The sequence below is a fragment of the Phragmites australis genome, chromosome 2 (assembly GCF_958298935.1).
Source record: "Phragmites australis chromosome 2, lpPhrAust1.1, whole genome shotgun sequence".
Taxonomy (NCBI): Eukaryota; Viridiplantae; Streptophyta; class Magnoliopsida; order Poales; family Poaceae; genus Phragmites; species Phragmites australis.
The window spans coordinates 37,642,168-37,659,124 of record NC_084922.1 but is presented as its reverse complement, the minus strand read 5'-3'; the positions used below and the strand labels follow the sequence as shown (position 1 = coordinate 37,659,124).

The 16,957-nt window shown below is 43.0% G+C and overlaps 1 protein-coding gene across 2 annotated transcripts; it reads right to left on the bottom strand.

Moving 5' to 3' along the window:
- Positions 1-1,612: 1,612 nt before the first annotated feature.
- On the bottom strand, positions 1,613-12,103 carry LOC133908665 (respiratory burst oxidase homolog protein A-like). 2 transcript variants are annotated; one of them, XM_062350788.1, is made up of 14 exons: positions 11,304-12,103; positions 11,025-11,184; positions 10,831-10,879; positions 9,343-9,456; positions 5,713-6,135; positions 4,464-4,847; positions 4,278-4,373; positions 4,085-4,200; positions 3,762-3,929; positions 3,515-3,674; positions 3,172-3,369; positions 2,931-3,059; positions 2,682-2,760; positions 1,613-2,304 (listed from the first exon to the last, which is right to left on the bottom strand). In XM_062350788.1, the coding sequence occupies exons 1-14, from the start codon at positions 11,935-11,937 to the stop codon at positions 2,195-2,197; spliced, it is 2,820 nt and encodes a 939-aa protein (XP_062206772.1). In that variant the 5' UTR covers positions 11,938-12,103; the 3' UTR covers positions 1,613-2,194. The 2 variants fall into 2 exon arrangements, with proteins under 2 accessions (XP_062206772.1, XP_062206773.1); XM_062350789.1 differs by lacking the exon at positions 9,343-9,456.
- Positions 12,104-16,957: the final 4,854 nt, after the last annotated feature.

The window sequence follows — 16,957 nt, the reverse complement described above, 5'->3', positions numbered from 1 at the left end:
TTCAAAATGATAAGGATATGTAATTTAGAAGCATGTATTGCAGATACTTTGGGTAGATTTTTTATAATAGTAAATGTGGGTAATTTAGAAACATGTTAGATCAAATGGCTACAATAAATTGATGGTTGGATATTTTATTTATTTTTACGAGAATTTCTATTATTTCTCTCCTAACCTAGCGCGTCTCGTAGGATTAACGTGAGGCTCTAAGATGAGGCACGAATATATGTGAGCCTGACTCCGTCCTGTACCGACGTAATGGATAAGATAAACAGAGATATTTTAGCTCTCTAGATTTACGATGCGGCGTTTGCTGTACATGCCAACAGAGAGAAGCGGCCCCGTTGAAGATGACTTGATGGGATGGGTTTGGACGCGAACTGCAGAGCAGATGGGTCGAAAGTGATGGGCCACAGCCCACTAACACCGAATTGCCATAATCCGTTTGTCACAGCCCACTAACACCGTACGGCAATCTAGCCCTTCGTTTCTAGGATTATCGCTACGACCGGACCATCTAAAAAAAGGGAGTGGCTGCCTGGTAACTAGCTAATTTTTTTTTTCAGATTTCAGTCAGTTTTCTGGCCAATAGCAAGGAGACACGTAATCCAGCTGGTTTTTTAGATGCTATCAACAATCGACTGGTTTTTTTTCCTATTGCAGTCAGTCTGAAATAGACAGAGAACAGAAAGGCAGAACGCAATACAAGGAGGAAAGAAAGTCTTCCCTGCCTCCATTCTTCAGATTATAGTTCTTCTAATTACTATCCTTCGCTGTACTCAGAGAATTATTAAGTTTCCCTTACCTCAATCAGATTTCAAGACATATCCGACAATGGAAAGGCCTAATACTAAAATGATAGATTGGCTACTCGATGGTATCAATTAGAATTTGAGTATTATATCAAAGATCCTAAAATTAACTGAACACTTAACTCGTCTAGCACAACACACTTGTGAAACACAAGTAAGCAATAAAATCCTAAATCAGAGGAGAAAAGATCCTAAAACATTCAGAATTAAAGCTTAAAAAAACTATTAGTCATTTAAACTTGCATTATTACCGCCGTTCTAACTCATAGCTCCGAATCACCATCATCTGCTAGGCTGCCAGCTCTTCACTACTCTCACATTCCCTGAAAGAAAGTAGTTACCATAATCACAAACACTGTAAAAACTATAGATGCTAAGTGTAATTAGAAACGTCGGGTAATGTAACTCGGTTAAACGAATAAACTACTAAAATGAATAACACTAATAAAAGCCTAATTAGCTGATCAAACAAAAGATCATCATCCTCTGACGATATAATTGCATGTAACCTGATCTAACAACTACACATCGACCTAAAAATTGAGAAAAGAAAACGTAACACCCTCAAATAACTAAAAATGTTGAGATACTGAGATCACCGTTCATGAGCAACAAATTCGAAACCTAGAGGGCTCACACTCAACTTGCACTTGCATATAAGGGCCAACGACCACAAGAGATAAATATCAGATCTAAAAATTCACAATTGAATAGTGCCTCATGAACGAAATGTCCCACTGATCCAACCAAATAAGACAAAAGGCAGCGAGGAACAATCACGCACAGCACGACAGCAATGGTGAATTTTCAGGACAAATAAGACCTGAATGCAGGTGACGCTCCCTGCCTGTAAACTACCAGTAACACTGTGCAAATACAAACGTAAACACGTGCTTCTGGCCTTTTTAGTGTTTACCCCTCTTTTTTTTGTTTTCCTTCTCTGTGTAAATACAAACGTAAACACGTGCTTCTGGCCTTAGCCAGACACTCAGCTGCATGGCAAATATACAGTTCTCCTATGATCTATATCATCCTACTTATAATTCCAACTAAATTAATGAGCTCAAGGTTTTCTTGTTGGTTCTGTACATTGGAGACCATCTGGGAGGAATCTCCTCAGTTCCGCTGGGCGTTGGGGGTCCATGCTGCATAGGCCACGATGGACGTTGCATGACTGTACACAAGATCCCTCTTGTTGCTGCTCTTATTCATTTGAAAGCAGCCACCAGCAAGAAGTGCCGGGCAGCAACTGTTGAACACTTGATGACCGCCTCTCCCCACCTTGTTCTCCCATGTTCTTCATAGAGATGGATATACGAAGACAAAAATGCTATACACGTAACATATCCTATCCTTGTTTCCCACCAATTATTTCCTTCAATTCAGAAATGCTCCTTGTGAAACTCGAATTTCGTGGTGCTTTTCCCATTGAATTCGTGGCACAGTTTGCTTAGTTCTTGTGCAAGGACCGGAGCTCCACAGTAGAATACACCTGCATGCAACGAAAAAATACAAAATATATAGCTGCATAGAATTTGTTAATGGAAATGAAATACCAACTCAACTTGAGCTAGATATTCTTGCTGTTTTGCTCAATCCTGCGGACCAAAGCTGCGTAAGTTTTGGTATTTAAAGTTATCTTCTTATAAACTCCATACAAACTGAATTTAAAGTCACCCCTCCTGTTTTTAGTCTACAAATTGTCGATGCTTTTGCATCCTTATGTATTGGTGTGCTTACGAAAAAGAAGCCTAGCATAGATAAAACAGATTTAAGTTTTGATAAAGGGTACACAACTCATTCACAAGGATGTGCATGCCTCTGAAAAAACAGAGATGCTTAATTGGACTTTGTAGTGTGTTGACTAACCTATCTTGGCATATGGATGCCTGGAGGCAATTTTAACTAGGACCTTTTGCCAGTTTGGTCTTGCAAAGTGTGTCCGGACCTGCAAAATCAGTATAGGGATGATGAGAAGAGACTATTTGCTTTATATTGAAAAGGTAAATGTACACTATTTTACTATTTATGCTAATAAATGGTCAGGTACAAAACCCACATTCCAACACAATTGACTTCACAGAGACTGAAGCTGTTAATTGTCGTATCAGTACTTACTTTAGTTCCAGAGACAATGTCAACACCATTCTTGGCATGGTTCAAAGCTTGAAGCATGGTGATGAGTGTCGACCGAGCATCCCCTTCCTCGTAAACACTCGTGAGGTAGTTGTGCATCTCAATGATATTCTAGCATGGAGCAAAGGTGAACTGTAAGTAAAATTCGCGAGGGGAGCATATAATTTCTGACAAGAACAAATTGCACTGCAAACAAAACAAGCAGTCAATCAGTATTATGTACCCTTTGATCCAGTTCAGCAATCTCATTCATGACTCCTTTGAACCAATCAAAAGAACCTTGCTCACGCGTAACCCAATAAAAGTAAGCATTCGTGGTCCTTAGAACCCTCTTTGGTCTTGTGGTGACTGTCATAAGTGTGCCCAGATCAATGTGTGGCTTATTCGGACCAACTGGAGGATAAAGATCAGTAGAAGCATCCTGCAAATACACACAGAAAAAAACACTAGTTGTTAGCAAAGTGCCAAAACAGTGCAGAAAGAAGATTGCTCAAATGTAGTTATCTGTTATTTCACTAGTGGGATTAGGAAGGTGACAACTGAAAATACGGAAAATAGAAATTGACCTCCTCTTCCTCCATTTTGATGATATTGTTGAGCAGATCTTTCAGTATGCTGATGAAAGGTGTTGCACCAATTCCTAATCCAACAAGTAGTAAAACATCATACTTGCTGTAATCCTGAGCAGGTGAACCATAAGGTCCATCAATCAGAAGCTTCGGTAAGCTGCATCGTGAAAAAAAATAGATGTTGTAACTTGTGATTTCTGAAGGACCTACAATGCACAAAATCAACCCTTTTTGTAGTTCATACGTTTTCTTGGTTGTCTCGTCTGCTCTAAGAAGGCCGCTTTTACCACCCACCGGGGGTTCGCAAGCTGCTGCAAATACCCTTTTGAGCTCTCGTGTCCAGTCGCCAAGTTGTCGAACATGAATGCTGAGATAGTCATCCCCAGGTGCTGAAGTAATTGAGAACGGATGCCTGTGAAGAAAAAGGAAGTGTTCAGAGTTGAATGAGTTTCATCAAGACTACCTTCTGAACATATAAACTATTTGTAAAATTAGAAATTATTTATCCTAGCAGTGGCATCCATCATACATAGTTCCATCAAACTGAGTGTTGCAAGTGCTAATTACCATTCAAAGGGTGACACTGCTGGACATTGAACAAACATATATTGCCCGCTCTTGTAACGGAAAGTGGGAGGCTTGGACATCTGCAGCGTCAACACATTACCAGGATATATGGCCACCTGGAAGGGAAAAAATATTGGATTATTAGGTGGCACACATAATGAATGCTCAAGTTTCTCATGTCTTTTGGATCGACCTTCAATAGCCGGACAGAATAACTGCCAGACCTGAAGAACCTTAGCACCCTCTCCCCTAGATACAAGCAAACAGGCACCGCCAAATACATCCACGTCTGCAGCAAAATAAAAATACAAGAATCTTAGCAATCGAACTTTAGTAGCCTCGTGTGCAGAGATTGAAGAAAAATAAATAAATGTCTCACCGTTTTTCTGTACCAGACATGAATGAGGTACAGGTACTGACCATGAAGAATGAGCGCCAAGTACACAATAATGAACAAATGATGAGAGTACCAGAAGGCATTGAAGCCAGTCAGTTTGTCGAATGGTTTTGGAAGCTTCACCAGGCTACGGCGGAACCACCGGGTTGCTAAAGTAAAAGCAATAATCATGCACACAACCATGATAACACCAGTGATGCCCTCCATTCCTTTGACCAGCGCATAATATGTTGGCTTTGTTTCCCCAAAGTACTGGCCCAGAGGAGCATACTTCTCATTAGATGAATTTATAAGCCGTGGAAAATCACATACGAGGTGGTTGCCTGCATGGAGGATTATAGCAACTACAATTGCTGCTGCAATAGTCTGTCAATAACAACAATAGAACAATTTCTTGTTGTTAGTATTCTCAGCTGGCCAAGTTAGTCAAATTCTCCCTAGTTGTTAAATCTAGGCTCTCTTCTGACACAGCTAATAAGATGACCAAGAACATTTTATCTTATAGATACAAAATTGGAAACACTAGACAGTCTGTTTTGTTAGAAATAAGATGGACAAATTCATCAACCTACAGTTAATGTCAACTCATTCTAGCAGGGGCACAATGTGTTTTGCATAATTCTTATACTCTGCTTAAAATTCAATATAAGCTGTAACAGAATCTAATATCCCATAGGACATGAGTAACTGAATAAATTGATTTAGTTCACATGAATGGGTATTATTAACACACACCGTAGTATGAAAGGTACTAGGAGGGTAAAAGCAATTTGCTATATTAAATTTTCCTTAATATACAGTTTTTTTTGGAAATAATGTCAAGCTCCTAGCTGAGTAACTGTATTTCCCATGTGATTCTTTAACATCTAACATAAAATCACAAACAGTGAATAATCAATGCAACCATGTAAAGCTGGTACAGGATAAGGCAGGGGATCCCAATTAAAATGTTTTGTGTATATCACATAACAAGCTTCTTTATGCTGTTGGACGCATATGCAGAATCAACGCCACATGCAACAACTATGACTGGAACCTCAACGACTGACCAATTTTCTGGCTTCACATGAAAATAAAATTGAAGCAGCCTACTTCTACATGTACAGATGATGCAAATGTGCATTCACATCTTTTCGGACCTAAATTAATTGATTCGAGTACGACTATCACTGCTACATGAAATTCTTAAAGTAAATGGATAAGAAAATGCTATGATGAACTAATGGCTAACCTTATGGAAATTGATATTGTCATCAAATGGCAATATTCGTGCAGCTCTTGTATTTCTCAACCAAGTAATGGTATTCCGGCATACTGGCAGGAGGATAATTGCCATGTTCAGCTTCAGGGTTTCAGCAGCACCTTTTGCAGTTGTCACGCAGTATCCCATCACATTAAAGACATACCGGTTTTGATACTGCATGAATTTCCAGGTGAAAAGGCCAGCCATTATCCCTATCCACAGTGCAAGCACCCACAGGCGTTTCCAATTATCTTCCAAGTAGTAGCTCAACGTGGTGCTTAGCTTGCGAATTGGACTATTTTTCCTTATCCCAGCTAGGTTCTGGCTTAGTGCTTGACTTGTGTAACTTAGGGCCTGACTGTAGTTCATGTAGGTGTCCTTCTGCAATAAAAGTGTCTCCAACTGCCACAGCTGCAATGGCAACAACAAGCATATATCTCTTCAGAATCAATGAGAACACAAACCACTTATTGGATAACAGTTTCAGTTGATAAATATAATACTTTATGAACAAATAATAGGGCACTGTTTCAAAACAGGTCCTTCAAGAATGAAAACTGGATTTATAATACAGAAGCTGGTAAGCGCACTAGCTATGCGTCACAACTGGAGACCAAGATTAAGGCTGATGTAACTACTCCAATACAGTGCTTTATTGGTGCAAAAATGCAGGTTCCTCTCAACAACTGAGCAACTTGTGATATGCACATATAGCGCATCCATGATGCAGCTCAAAAGACTATAAGTACATATAGTTCAAATAGTTCTGCAAAAAATTGTATATATGCATATTACTGTTTTTATATAATTGTATAAATGCAAATTACTGAGGGACTTCCTCCTTGAGAGACACTATAAAACTAAAGTTGCTTTACTGTAGAAATATGTTACATCAGTAAAAATGACAAGGTATGGCATTTACAAGAAAGAAACTTCAAGTAAAACAGGTATGCAGTAAAGTAAGATGTAGCATGCAATAGGAACCAATGCAACATTTCTTGTTAAGAAGATGTCAAGAGGTTTTAAATCGTGCATTTTTCTACAACTGTTGGAACAATTTATTTAAGATCTGCATAGTATTGTTGCATGATTATTCGATTTGAAGAACTTCAACTTAGACTTCCTAATATTGGCATATCTTCATGCCATTACTGGAGAAATCTATAATAGTAGGGATATATTTTTTGTTTCTAGAAATTCATCACCTCATAGAGGCATATGATTTAACCAACCTCTTGACACAGTTACTGAATGGATGCTTACTCAAAGACAGAACATAAGGGCAATTTTGTCATATCTTGTGTTGTGTGATCTATCACAACATGACAGATTTGCTACAAAGGTAGTGAAGTTCTATCTCACTGCCATTCAAAAATGTGTTATCTTATTGAATAATGTAAACATAATTAAATTTACATACTTAAGGAACGTGCCATGCTTAGTTGTGCCACATGGGAAAATAATACAAGGCAGGTAAAAATTAGAAGTCAATCAAATGAAAATTTGTACCGAAGCCCCACCAAAACTGCAGTTCAGCCTTCGCTGGTTTTAATTGCATCTGGTGGTGCACATGGCCCATATGACCGAACTATCCAAACTTTATGTGATGTGCGTGTAATAATTACATCTAAAGAATTGGGGAATGGACTTGAATCCTCTGGTACAAAGCATGGCCTGGCCCATATGACCGAGCTGTCCAAGCTTTATGTGATGTGCGTGTAATAATTACATCTAAAGAATTGGGGAATGGACTTGAATCCTCTGGTACAAAGTATGGCCTGGCTATTCTAGCCCCTGCCAACTCTCCAATGTGGTCTAACACGAGTACACGAAACAAAACATGGAAGCATAAACGGCCAATGGGAGTATCATGGCCCTGCAAAGGAACTCTCCTAGGTGGACGGGCATGGAGCCCAGTGGTAAGAATCGATGGGACGAGTCAAACCGGCGGGGGCTCGAGCCCCCGTCCTGCACCCCCTGGCCTCCAGGCCAAAGAAGGCCGCACAGTGGGGAGGTGCTGTTAAAAAAAAAAGCAACTCTCCTAGTGGTGCCTGCAGTGGGCAAGCAAGCTTGCTCATGAAAAACAGTTGAACACAAGTAGGTTAGGGACATCAGAGGTCCTCTCTCGGCCCAGGCAATTATGGAGTACCTCCAGCTCTGGGATTTGGTAGGAGTGGTGCTACAACAGGAGATTGCGGATGTCCATTCCTGGGTACACACAAGCTCAGGGCAATATTCCGCAAAGTTGGCCAACGACCAGTTTTTCTTGGGGAGCATCACTTTTGAACCCTGGAAACGCTTGTGGAAATCCTGGGCACCGCTGCAATGCAAATTTTTCCTATGGCATCTCCTGCATCCTACCCTACCCTCTTTGCGATCAGGCCGAGGAAACAATCCAGCACTTGCTCATTGATTGTGTTTTCTCTCGACAAGTGTGGTTCACGGTGCTTAGTCGGGTGGGCCTCCCTCAGGCAACACCTCAACCCTCTTATATATACCTTCAGTGATTGGTGGCGCCTCGCTGCGTACATAATGCAGATGGCCAATCGGTGGGGTCTCAACTCGCTCATCATCCTCTCGGCATGGATGATATGGAAACATCGCAGCGCTAGTCTTTGAGAACGCGAAGCCGGAGGTGGATTCACTGGTGGAAGCCATTTGGGAGGAGGCGTCGCTCTGGATGGCGGCCGGCGTCAAGGATCTGGCTGTGTTTCTACCTTAATTGTTCGTTGGTTTTTGTTTTTCTCTGCTCTTCTCTCTTAGGTCCTGCTGGACTCTCAAGAGAAAAAAAAAACTCTCCTAGTGGCAAATGGCCAGTCGTCGATGGTAACCTGCTGATATCAATTTGCCTAACCTTGCGCCTTAGCTATATACTAAAGAGTCATGAGCCCTGATGAAACGTTTTGGCATTTTCTTTGGAGTGGGATACTATCGTTTCTTCTACCCTCAGGCCAATGACAGTGCCCTTTCAGAAAAAAGGGTATCAATGACAGGACGTGGTGGGGGCGACGAGCTGTGAACTGTGAGCGGCAAGTATGGCATTGAACTAGGCCGAGGAATGAAGCATAAGAAATGGATGCGAGCTGGTCCACAGCTGCTCACCAACTTCGACATAAATGATGATGGGAAAGAGGATTTTATAGGGAAATAGTTCGCATTTCGTTTTTGTTGTGAATAGTGCATTCATTGCATGTTCAAGTCCTAATGTTGCCAGGGTCAAAATTTTATTGCTACCACAATAATGGATAGGCTCTTCCTTTTTCTTTTTAAACTAACGGACAGGCTCTTCGGCCGGTTGAAGCGCACCCATCCGTGACATAAAATTTAAGTATGGATATTGATACGGCTCTACATTTTATAATCGTACTAGTACTACTCCACTACCTTGTTCAGAGAGACAATCCCGGTCAACTACTCCTGACGGTTATTGATCACCATATAAATATGAGCTCACTTCCAATGCTCGTCGCTATGACGCTAAACAAACACTACCACCTCCTTTCAGCTAAGCTTACGGAATTTACTCGTTACTGTTGTTGACGCTAAGTGGTCGGGAGCCTAATTGATTTATTGCATAAAATTCGTATGGACTGACTGCCACCAAAACAGTGAGCCTACCTCGATGTAGCCAAGTCCTTCGGGATCAAGCTCTTCCATGATCAAGGCGGCATACTCTTCAGCTTGCTCCTTAAGCCTCGCCAGCTTATTGGCAGATGCGCTTAACAGAATAATCTGGGAACAGGGAAAAGGGAAACATGAGTTAGTAACATAACGTGATCTCACGTTAACCAAACAACATGAAAGTAACCCAGAACAACCAAGATGTCTGACTCGATTCTTTACACAGTGACATCGGTGAAAGGCATAGGGATGGAAACGGATCGAATACGCATGGAATCGAATTCGGATAGTACGAGATTTACCATATTTTAATTCGAATGTGAACACGGATTCGAATATCCTCGAATACGAATACGAATCGGATAGTTCGAATACGAATCCGTATTCGGATATCTACTCGATCTTCGAAATTCAGGTCGGAAATTTAAATTTTTGAAAAAATTTGACTGAAATTTGATAAAATTCGACTGAAATTTGTTCTAATTTGATTGGGCCGGAATTTTAGAAATTTTGTTCAAAATTCATGTTGGAAATTTAAATTTTTGATCAAATTTGACTGAAATTTGTTCTAATTTGATTGGGTTGGAATTTCGTTCATATCTGAAATTTTTAAAACTTTAGCAAAATTTGGTTTCTTGGATGGCGGATACGGATACGAATCGGATATATCTCGAATTCGGATATCCACATTTGAATCCGAATCTCAAAAACGAATTCGGATATATCCATTTTAATATCCATTTCAAAAACAAATACGAATACGAATATCCATATTTATATTTTAACAAATACAGAATCAAATAATTCAAATTTTCTATCATCCATCTCCACCCTAGAAAGGCACGTACACACGGTCTAATCCAAAAGCTACTACTACACTTCACCTGGTCACCTTTCAACGCATTGTTCGAGCGGATCAGAACAGAGGTAAGTTGGCGTGGCGGAAATGCCCCTCACCAACTGCCTCAGCAGCAGAGCGCAGACTCCCATCCGTTACAAAATTACCGGAATGCCCTCACATGTTCTAGAAAGAAAGGCGCCCCTTTCCTGAAGGCTAGAAAAAAATGAGTGTCCCAGAACTGGCAGGTAGGAGTAGGTAATGGCAACATGGCGTGATGCCTTCCCCGCCAGTTTCGCTCACCGACTCCGATTTAGATGCCAATATTATTCGCGTACGCCCTTCCTTCCCTACGAAGCTTTCCTCCCAAAAAAACCCCCTTTGTCGGATTATCACTGGTTAACTAAGGTTTCTCCTCCACTCATACATAATTAGCAAACAAGTCTGCGACATGGATGCACTATCTGTTTGAAGAACGGATATGATTGCGACAAAACTCTTGCCGTCAAATGACGCCTAAATAATTCAATTTTGATATCCCCAAATAGCAAATTGGAAAAGAAAGGAGGAATGAAAAGGTAGAGAAACAACTCGTACTGCAGGACCACCAACTCTAAGCACAGCCATCGGCATGGGGTATTACATACCTCTTTCACCTCCTCCTCCCCAATCCGTCCGTCCGCGTTCTTATCAACCCTGATTGAAGCAAGAAAAAAATTGCGACAAAATTAATACTATTATTGACGACGTTGTTCACTTGTTCTTCTAATAACATTAACAAATTGCATAGTAGTCAAGCTACGAGTTGCGTAATGGTGGACATGGTAGCGAGGTGGTTTACATGTCGAAGAAGATCTGGAGGCGGGAGTCGAAGCTGTTGTCCGTGATCTGCTGCCAGATCTCCCGCAGTTCCTCCTTGTTGATCTTGTCGACCTGCACCTGCCGACGACGGCTCAATGTGTCGAACAGCTCAAGCGCGAACTCCTTCGATTCCGTCATCCCTGCACGCGTAACTCGCCAGTGTTCAAAAAAAAAAAAAAAAAAAAAATTGGGGGGGCGGGGGGGGGGGGTGGGCAGCAACTGGAGAAGGCAAAGCGGAGGCAGCGCGGCGTGGCGATACCTATGCATTCTGCGAAGTCGGCGCGAGAGAGGAAGCCGTCGCAGGCGAGGCGGTTGAAGTTGGCCTGCACCTGCATCCAGGCGTTGTTGGTCTTGTTGTTGCTGATGAAGCGGAGGCCGCGGAGCGCCTTGTGCGCGCCGGAGCGAGTGCGGTCGAGCTGCGCGCGCTGCCGTCGCGCGGCACGTGCGGCGAGGGCGGACTCGATGCCCGACTGCGGCTGCCCGTCCGCGCGGCTGTGGGTGCGGCTGAACCGCTTGGTGAGGTCCTGCGAGAACTGGCGCGCGATGGACATGGCCTCCGCCTTGAGCTCCTGCGAGAACTGCAGCAGCCGGTGCGACGAGGTCCGCCTGATCGACGGCGAGCGCGAACGCGACGACGGGCCGGCCCCGTGCTCCCCGCGCGTCGCCAGCGGCAGCCTCAGCGCCCCTGTGGCCGCCGCCGCCGCGGCCGGCTCGACGCTCCGAAGCACAATGGTGTCGTCGTCCTGGAGGTCGAGCGTGACCTCGACCAGCTCCTCCCCGTCGTCGGAGCTGCGCGGCGAGGAGCCCGTACTGAGCGACCGCGGCGTCGTCCCCGCCGAGCCGCCCCATCGCTGGTGGCCCGCGCCCGAGGCGGAGGCGCCGCCACCCCTCATCGCCGACCCAATCAGACCCCGCTTTCCAGCGCGGCTCCCGGAACAGTCCAATGCTTCGCAGAAGCGCTCGGCGGATGGGTTTGGGGTGGCTTTGGATGGAATCTCCGGGGAAAGGCGCTCGCGGCGCGTCCGAGCGGGAGCCGAGCCGACGAAAGAGGAAGCAACGGGAGAGAGCAATATATGAGGAGGCGAGCACGGGCCGCGGCCCACGCAAAAGTAAACTATAATTTAGGTCACTTGGCAGACCTCAAACTTGCAGCTTCATGTTAGATTTTAATAAATAAAAATTTGAAGCTCCAGCTTTATAAATTTCTAGCTCCATCTAACTCTAGTTCTATAAGAATTTTAAAGATAGAACTCTGCTAAATAGGTACTAACAAAATTACTAGTACGGGTAGTACTAAGTACCGGCGATTAGGCTCGCACAAATTCGTGAGGAAAAAGAAGGGGCGAGCCTGTGCAGCAGAAAATGACACTGGCTTTTTTTTTTCACTTTTCCGATTCACCCCATTCATATGTAGTATTGTCAATGCACAAATTAGCTTCGGCACTCGTATATTATTTGTGGTGATTTTTCATGTGAAGTTTTCTGGGCTCGTGTTTGGAACACGTGAATATATCTTATATCCTAGAGTTCTAGGACTTTGCCTTTTTTAATGTAGCAAACCTATAATAGATCGGTCTTGGCTCCCGCCCCATGTGAGTCTAGAAAATTTTATTGTCACATCCTCAATCCCTGCTAGCTCAATCAAATCCACTCATCTCACAATCAAACATATAAACAAATTGACCCATCTCATCCCTACACTACTCGAACACAAAAATAAATTGACCCAAACAATAACAAAACAACCCAAACACAAGGTCAAGGCGGCCATCATCGACCTCACCCACGCCCTGGACTCGCCAACGACGCTTGGAGGAGGCTCGCCCGCACCACTCTAAGGAGCCACCCTCGTAGGCCACCGCACCCCCCACCCCCCACGACGGACTTGAATGGGTACGCCAGGATTTGCCACATGCGGTTAGCCATGAGCTAGCCACCGCTTCCTCGACCTTGGCCATCAAATTGGCCGGGAGGAGCCCTGGGGCGGTGCCATCGGCGATGCATGACCTAGATTTGGTGACCCCACTGCCGAAAGGTAGGGCCGCATTTCCAGATAGCCGCCAAGGAAGTCGCCCCGCCGCCTCCTTCCTCGCGCGGAGGCCTCCGGCAACACCAACAATCGGAGCACCACCTCCTATCCGAGAGCTAGCCTCACGGGAATCGTGCTCTCGGCTGGATCTAGCTGTGTATAGGCTCGATCCGAGAGCACCACCACCACAAGGTGAAGCTACAACCTCCTTCCTCGCTAGCCACAACCGGTAGGCAGCCGGTACGCCGCCGCCTCCCCTTCACGTGGTGCGAGACCGCTGCCACGCGCTGCAACAACTCCTAGCCTAGGCAAGCTGTCGTGTTCCTTCTTGCGTGCGTCGTCGCTTCATCGTCGTTGGGTTTTCCTTTTGTCGCATGTGCGCCGCCGCGAAAGCACCATCGTGGATCCCCTCGACGGAGCCACGTACAATTTTGATCGAACGCACACACTAGCGAGACAACCCACATCAGTGTTGCCGCCTCCCCTCTCCCCTCTCTCTCTGTCTCTCTCTCGCTCGTGCGTGTCACCCTAACCCTAGTCGCCCCCTATCCTTCTCCTTTTATCTACTATGGGGCACACCAATACGGGTTGTGCGGGCCGCCAAAAACGCCTGGGCTTGGGGCCAGGTTGGATTGCCCCGGAAGAAAAAGAAAAGAAAAAAAAAGAGAAAAATAGAAAAAAGGCCATTTAACAAAAGGGGCCCTCATTTTTTTAAAAAAATTGTGAGCCACCGGTCTGTTGCAATTTTAAGTTTAAACCCTCGGGCTTTATACTAATCATAGTTTAAGTTGTTTAACTCATGTAGACTTATGTGTCTAACATTCAACAATTAGCATATCCTCCTTGATAATTCTTCTCAATCACACAAAATATTGACTCCATAATTTCTGATCACTGAAAGGGAGTACGTCTTAATTATGGCTCCCAATATAAACAATATCCTTAGATTTTTTTATCTTCACTTGATTAAACCAATTTATCAGTGTTGTAGTGTAAAGTAGGAGCATTTATTATACAAATTAAAAACTCTCTTACAAGCTATCGCTTAACTACCTTTCGCCAATAAAACCAAAATAAAACGATACTTAGTATTCTCTTACAACACTATTATATCATTTTCGTATTGTGATATGTGGCACTCAGTAATCTTTTATAGTAATATTATGTCTCTTATACTTCCATATTGCGATCTATAAATATTTAAAAAAACAGATGATGCAATCACCTGTATGGGCGTGGCGTCTACCTGCCTAGTTTATTCTACGTGAGTTTACCAGAAATTCACTATGAACCGGTATAATTTCTTGGACATTTCTGCTGAAATCCTAGCTGCAAATGGGGCTTTAGAAACTCAACACAAACAAATTCTAATGTGCACGCATTTTTTCTTTATCAGGCTCTTATACACGTTTCAAGTAACGGAAGCGTGGAAGGTATAAATAAACAGCGCCAATGTCTCTGCGGCCTGTATGCAGGAGGGTGCTGGAAAACATGCAAGCTACTAGCAATGCTTTGTTAACTACTTTATTTATTTTTGCCCTTGTTTTTCTGAAGTTTTAGCGTATTTGACGTGCTACTCTACCTACTTAGGTGAGTAGGTGACCATGCATGCATATGTTACCTACATGAAAAACACACTTATCACTGTCTCAAAGCCAGTTATTACATATCCGTCCCTATAAAAATATTTATGATATCAATCTTACTACAAATAGTTACAACTTCGCCTGTAATAGAGTTACACGCAGATAAATATTCTACTAAATCATCTGCGCGTAGTAAGGATTACAGATGGTTTTTGTTGAAACATGTCTGTATTAAATATCATAGATGGAGTTTTTTTAAAAATCGTCTGTGTGACGTATTGTTTAGAACACATAAACCTAGCTAGCTATATATCATTGATGATGTTGTCTTCCAAAAGGATGAAATGATATATATCATTTGTGACATCGTCTTCCAAAAGGATGAGATACTTGACATCATGGTGTCATTGTCTTCCACATGGACGAAATGATCGATATCATTGGTCGTTCGACACTGTCTTTCAAAAAACCAAAATGATTGACATCATCTTAACCTCATGCGTTTCACCACAACGTTAACCCAAGTATCATCCTCAATGAGTATCTTATAGTCATCCGGATCAGACTCTATCTTAACTATTTCATGCATGAGTAAGAACCAAACTGTGTTGTTGCCAAACTGCCATCCATGATTAAGCAAGAAATACACGTTCAAACTAGTCTTGCAGTTCACGAAAATATCTCTATTATGACAAATATCAATGGAGAAATTTTCATCTGCAAAAACAGAATAGAGAACACGATTCACAACAAAAACATGGTCCATGGAGGTACCCTTGATAGCAGCAAAGAATACAAAGTCCACCCTGCTGAAGTCAACGCCAAAGCATCCGCACCGTGGAAGCAGTCATAGAACTATCAGCGCCTGATTGCCGTGAGCTAAGCTAAGATCTGCGACGGAAACAAGACATTACCCTCAGTTACACAGATCGAAGCAAACCCTAAAACATTCTAACAAAACTACGATAGAAACCCTACGATACTCACCTCAGTGAAGTGAAAGGGATTCGGCCCACAAATCTCACTTCTCCGATGCGAAAAAATCTATAGATGTGTGTGTAGAAGATATAAACACTCGAATGGCAATGAGTAAAGCGAGAAAGATAAACACTCATGGTCACTTTATATTAAGGGGAGACCAGCAGGATGTGTGTGTGGGAAGTCAAAGAGCTAGGGAGATGAGCGGGTTATGTGTGTGGGAAGAAAAAAAAAGAGGAAAGACAAGTGGTTAAATTTAAAATAGTATACTGTCTTTAAATATAGATGAGTTTTCATAAAATCAGTTTATGTTTATCATACAGACACAGACAAATCTTATAAGAAACCATCTATGATAATATCACAGACAGGTTTTTCTAAACTTCGTTTGTGTCTGCATGATAGTCGTCTGAGTGTGTTTGAACTCATATCTGTCTTAGCAATTTTTTGATGGTATTTTGTCAATAATGGGTTTAAGAAATTTTCTTGCCTTGAGATCTATTTACTTTTATTGATTCCGTGGTAGTGTATGGATATGGATCATAGATTAGTGGTCTTCGTGCCTTGGATTGTTAATGCAGAGCTTTGTTGCTGGAACGAAGCCATCGTGTTTGGGGAGATTGGCTCCAAAGGCAAGAAACAAGGTGCATGTTTTTGCACGTAGCGTCAGCCTTCTAGAGAGAGGAAACTCTTGGAAGTTGGAACCTTTGATTGATATGATACTACCATATGACATGGATGACTATCCCATGCACCTTCTCTGCTCAGTATATATGTATACGCTGATGAATCAATGGGTCTAATCATATTCATGTCAAACACACATGTCATGGGATGGAACCGCATAATTTATATGCAACTAACCCGGATACGGCACGGCCGGTTATTAGTAAAACGAGTCGATCGACGACATGCGTCGACGTGCGACGAGCTTGCAGTCCGGCGTGACCAAAATGGTGACATGCTGACGCGATTAGCTAGCTAGCTAGCACACATAACACTACGACAAATAGCTACATGGTCCCGCGGTTTAGCTGCCGAAATTTTCAGCACACAGTTAGCTTGCCCAGGACTGATGGAACGCGACCGCTTTGCAGCCGTCGCGTTAAGCAAGCTTGCATGTCGTTCCTCTCGTCTAGCTCGTGGCTGGTGGGTGCAGGGAAGAACCGGCGGTCTCGACGTGTTGGCATGCAGTTGCAGCAACGCTACGTACGTTGCCCCTAGCTAGCTCTAACCGGAGAGAATATTGCATGCGTGCTTCACTATTTATTTTTATTTTTTTTGCATTGCATGGTGCGTATGTGAAAAGTACAGGGTATT

What these genes read in the sequence shown, in the direction of transcription:
- LOC133908665 (XM_062350788.1), bottom strand. Translation starts at nt 11,937, where the DNA reads ATGAGGGGTGGCGGCGCCTCCGCCTCGGGCGCGGGCCACCAGCGATGG. An exon ending in AAGGACTTGGCTACATCGAG is followed by an intron (nt 6,136 to 9,342) that starts GTAGGCTCACTG and finishes TTGCCATTGCAG; the next exon opens with CTGTGGCAGTTGGAGACACT. An exon ending in GCAGTGTCACCCTTTGAATG is followed by an intron (nt 3,930 to 4,084) that starts GTAATTAGCACT and finishes TTTTCTTCACAG; the next exon opens with GCATCCGTTCTCAATTACTT.